This window comes from Xyrauchen texanus, chromosome 9, assembly GCF_025860055.1.
Source record: "Xyrauchen texanus isolate HMW12.3.18 chromosome 9, RBS_HiC_50CHRs, whole genome shotgun sequence".
Lineage (NCBI taxonomy): Eukaryota > Metazoa > Chordata > Actinopteri > Cypriniformes > Catostomidae > Xyrauchen > Xyrauchen texanus.
The window spans coordinates 18,028,137-18,033,449 of NC_068284.1; the positions used below are offsets into that span (position 1 = coordinate 18,028,137).

Sequence of the window (5,313 nt, forward strand, 5' to 3'; positions counted from 1 at the left end):
TGTATTCATGCCTCAGTGCATGCTGGGAATTCAAATACGTGAGGGTGATGTGCGTATTTCTCTTAGCTTTTTTTTATTTCACCTGAATGTTTTTTCTACGCCCCTTTAATTGTTAAAATTTATGTTATTATATGGTTATTACATAGTAATTATTATTTTTGGAAAAATACATCTTTATAATCTATAAAATAAATAAAATATAGTATTTCAAATACAATATATAAAAACAGTTAAGATGGGGTCCAAGAACAACATGGTAATATACAGTTAGTGTGTTGGTGTATTCCATGCCGTAAGGCAGAGAAGCAGCAATCAAAGTTTATTCATTTTTTGTTGAGTTATGTTTTCTCTTTGTCTCTTCTCTGTCTCTCATTTCTGTCTTTCTCAGCTCGGGGCTTCAGGGATATCCATTATGCTGGGCTTGCACACTTCTTTATTCATGGGTTTGGACCTCTCATACAATTTCATGAACCTGGCCTGTGAGAGTAACCTTATTTCAGCTCTACTCATAAGCGCGGCCGCTGTATGGCAGCACGCATTAAAGTAAAACTTCAAAGATTCGCTGGCTGTACAGTGAACATATCTGTCTGTTTCTCAGAGTTATGAGTGAGTAACACTACAGAGACAGTTGAGGAATTACAGGCAAGCAAACACCAAGCACTTTTCATCACTACATGTTCACCGTTTATTGAATTCACCCTTTGTTCTTTAATGTGTTGAATTGAGGTTGAGATTAAAGATAATCAAATTATTTTGATAATGCTGTTTTGAACATACAGGTCTGAGTGCATTTAATAAATGCATAGAGCAGCACTGCAGCGATGCTTCAGTGCAATTTAAGCACTATGAAATTCTATATCCCAGTGTTGAATGTTGAATCTGATGTGCTGCGATAGGCATCCATCTTTTTATGTGCTCCACATCACATTAGGTGAGGACGTGAAATGAGAGGCATTTTTTTAAAACCACATAACCATGGCACAACAGCTCAGAATATAATTTTCTCCAAAATCTTGTTGTAATCAATAAAGGCAATCCACAAGCCCATGAATTCCATGAAGGACATTTTTGCAAGGATCTTGTGATTCCTAAATTTATAGTAGAACATTTAGGCAAGTTCTTCAGCTTGAAATCTAGCATCATGTAATCACATACTGCATAGAACACCTTACATTCCTAAATTGTAAGCCAGTAAATAATACTCTGAGAGATCCATAGGCACAAAGCTTTTTGCAGCTGCCATGAGATAAACAAACTCCTCATTCTGTGGATGTGTTCATGTTCTTCCTTACTACTGTAACTGTTGCTCAAGGTGATCTCATTCATAGTTGTAGGCATTTGTATATAAAATGTACACAAATATTTGTGTACATTTGTATAGACACTGAAACGTATCGACATATGGACATCCTCTTTAGATTGGTCAAAACTGGAATTGCTGAAACCTTTACGATGTGATCCTCTGCAGATGAATGACTGTGTTCAACACTCCAACACAATCCCATGGTTGGAACCTCATTTCTATCAGTAAGACTCGCAGACTTGAGTGAAATTTAAGATGACATTTATTACAGAAAACAGAAATGTAATGTCTCCTTTTGGTGTAAGCCCCGTCTGGCAGTCGAAAGAAGTTGTACTCGGAACCATCATATCCTGCCGGAGACAGGAGGCAGGGGGCGAGGTGCCTACTCCCATGCTGGACAGGACTCAACTGGTGGTGGTGGGGTGGTGGAGGTTGCCGTGTTAGTACACTGAAACAGCAATGAGATAGATTGTGACTTATAAAGCATTGGCTTACATGTGATTGGCTAGGAATTACCCAGTTAATGGTACAGTGAGATACAGCTGCTAGTCTTCCCACTAGAACTAGGCTGCGCTTACATTTATTAGTAAATAATTGAAATTAGTTTGAGAAAGACATTTTAATGGCAAATTTATAAATTAAATCCAAATGAGAATATTATAAGAAGTCAAATGCTGAATCTAATCATCATCAAAACTCAACAAGTATGAAACACACAAGTGTGAAAGTAAGTGAAACACTGTTGAAGTTATGGTGTAAAATGTATTTTACATTGCATAATTAATACATTTACTGACTTGTTTGTGTGCTCAAATATGTGTATTGTAAATACTCTAATTATATATTCTTAAAATAATTGTTTAGGAAATAAAATAATACAAATGCAAACGGGGCAACAACAAAAAAAACCTTGGTGTCCCCTTTAAAAATTGCTCTTGTGAATTGTTGTTTATTGCTCAAAACTCCTGATGTTTACTCCAATATGCTTCAAAGGAGAGTGAAACTATCAAAAACAATACACAAATAAAGTGCTTTTAGTAAACAAAATACAAAATATATACACAATATAAAGGCTAACAGAGCAGAGTTACCGGTTGAGCAATTGGTGTATAAAACAACACTTAATTATTACCAATATAGCATAGAAAATAAATAAAATATTCTCAATTTACACATTTTACAATGATTACTTACTGACAATGCTTTCGAAGTCATAAACATTAAAGAAAAACTGGAGCAGCAGTCACATGAAGCTTAATGCTTGAGAGAGCTGAGCAAACTGAAACTAAAATGGCTGCTCCCTTGCTTAGTCAGGTAATTTTTCAAAATTAGAGTCCCAAGTAAAAACCTAAAACGCTTAATCCAATTAACATAACACTCCCCGCCTGACATCTATAAAGATGTCATCTATAACCATCTGTTTAAAGGAGTTTTCTTATTTTCTAAGCAGGAGAATGACTTCAGATACAGGCCTCAAGAAAGTTTTGCTGGACCCTTCTTTAGTCACTTTAAGTTCAACTTTTCAAACCTTTCCATCTTGACCAGGGAAAACACTTGTGACAAGTGCCATAGGCCATTCATTTCGGGCTACTTTATTGTCCTTAAGTAGTACTATGTCACCCCCCTGGATGTTTGGGTATGGATCCTGCCATTTGTGACGAACTTGCAGTGTTTGCAGATATTCCTGTTTCCAGCGACACCAGAATTGGTTGGCTAGGCTCTGTACTTGCCGCCATTGGCGTTTGTAGATGTCCTTTTCGGAGAAGTTTCCTGCTGGAGGTGGAGAACCTGCTTTTTGTGTTAAGAGCATTGCAGGGGTAAGTATCAAGGGTGAGTCTGCATCCATAGAAACAGGTACTAGAGGTCTACTGTTAATAATGGCTGTCACTTCTGCCATAAGTGTACAAAGCACTTCATCAGAGAGGTTAGAGTGTCCTTCCCGCATCAGCATTGAGTCAAGAATTCTACGAGCCAGACCAATCATCCGCTCCCATACGCCTCCCATATGGGAGGAGTGTGGTGGGTTGAAAACCCATGTGCATCCTTCGTTATTGTTGTATCTTTGCACCTTTGTTTCCTTAATCACTTTGTGGAATTCAAGCTTGTTGCAAGCGCCAATGAAATTAGTTCCACAATCAGAGTGCAGTTGTTTTGCAGGGCCACGGATCGCGAAAAACCTGCGAAGTGCATTGATACAACTCGAAGAGTCCATAGACATAATGACTTCAATGTGAACTGCACGGGTGCTCATGCAGGTGAAAAGCACCGCCCAGCATTTACTGTGAGCTTGACCTCCTCTTGCGCTGCGAGCTACCACTGTCCAAGGGCCAAAGACATCTAATACAGTGTAAGTAAACGGTGGTGACACACTTAGTCGTTCTGGTGGCAAGTCTGACATTTTCTGCATTTCTAGTTTACCACGAAGTTTACGACAGGTTACACATGCATGAAGAATACTGCTTATGCATCTCTTGCCTCCAATAAGCCATAATCCAGCAGCACGAATGGCCCCCTCTGTAAATATGCGGCCTTGGTGCTCGACGCATTCATGGTAGTGCCTTATGAGTAATGCAGAAACGTGATGCTTGCCAGGTAATATGACTGGGTTTTTTTCTGGGTAGCTTAAATCTGCCAGTTTTAATCTGCCTCCGACTCTGAGTAGGCCGTCCTCATCTAAGAAAGGATTCAGTTTTGAGAGTGGAACTTTGCTGCTTATGTTTCCTCCCATAGAGAGTGTTTTAATCTCCTTACCGAATGATTCCTTTTGCACAGAGCGGATTATCACATTCTTGGCTCTTAACAGCTCACTTACATTGTGTGCTTTTGAACAAAGATGCCAACCGCTGCATGTATCGGATTCATTGGTGGATCTAGAAGAGCAAGCTACATGGATGAGCGATGCAATGGCTCTTTGTAAGGATTTCCAATAGGAGAATCTCTGAAACCTGTCAGAGGTGAGTTGTTTATCCTTCATTTCTGAGATGCAAGCTGTCACCATTGGCCTGATTTCTGTATCTGAATCTGGGTCCACAAGCGCAAAGTTATCTGTCATAATGAAGTCATCTCCATGTGGCTTATGCAGGAATGCCGGACCTGTAAACCAGTTAGATTTCACGAGTTGAGATGCATGGATGGATCTAGAAGCAATGTCAGCAGGATTGTGCTCTGTGGGTATGTATCGCCACTGCTTTGGTTCTGAAAATTGTCTGATTCTCTGTACCCTGTTGTGGACATAGGCGTAGAAAGCGTTTAGTTTCAGTTATAGATGTAGCCAAGTACAATTTTGCTATCACAGTAGAAGGTAATAGCGTCCGTTTTGAAGTCAATCTCTTGAACAATGAGTTCTGCTACCTCCACTGCTAAGACTGCTGCACAAAGCTCTAATCGGGGTATGGTAGGCTGGTTTTTTGGCATCAGTTTTGCTTTTCCTAAGATGAAGCCAATGCTGATCTGTCCATCTCCATCTACTGCCCTAAGATATGCTACAGCTCCTATGGCTTTTGTCGACGCATCAGAGAAAACACAGATTTCTTTGTGATTTGCTTTTGAATGAGAGTTGGGTGTGTAAGGACGAGGAATGTGAAGGTGTTGCAAGTCCTTCAATGAATGTCTCCATGATTCCCACTCACCGCGTTTCTCTTGTGGCAGTAGTTCATCCCAGTCTGTTCCTTCAATGGATAGCTCTCTGAGTAAAAACCTCCCCTGTATAGTGACAGGAGCCACAAGACCGAGAGGATCAAAGAGACTATTGATTACCGATAGGACACCACGGCGTGTGAATGGTTTGTCGTTGACTGATACTTTGAATGTAAAAGTGTCAGTCGTAGTTTCCCAATTCAGACAAAGGCTGCGTTGTGTAGGCATAGTTGTTCCATTGAGATCGCGGTCTTTGATGTCCTTTGCGTGATCTTCAGTTGGGAATGCTTTGAGTACTTGTAGACTGTTGGATACAAACTTGTGCAGCCGCAGGTTTGATTCAGAGAGGGATGCTTGTGTTCTCTTTAGTAGGT

At 40.0% G+C, this 5,313-nt stretch overlaps 1 protein-coding gene across 1 annotated transcript; it reads right to left on the reverse strand.

Annotated features, from left to right (window-relative positions):
• Positions 1–1,596: 1,596 nt before the first annotated feature.
• LOC127649259 (uncharacterized) lies at positions 1,597–4,478 on the reverse strand. Its single transcript, XM_052134283.1, has 2 exons — positions 2,498–4,478; positions 1,597–1,751 (listed from the first exon to the last, which is right to left on the reverse strand). The coding sequence occupies exon 1, from the start codon at positions 4,353–4,355 to the stop codon at positions 2,826–2,828; it is 1,530 nt and encodes a 509-aa protein (XP_051990243.1). The 5' UTR covers positions 4,356–4,478; the 3' UTR covers positions 1,597–1,751; positions 2,498–2,825.
• Between the last annotated feature and the right edge of the window lie 835 nt (positions 4,479–5,313).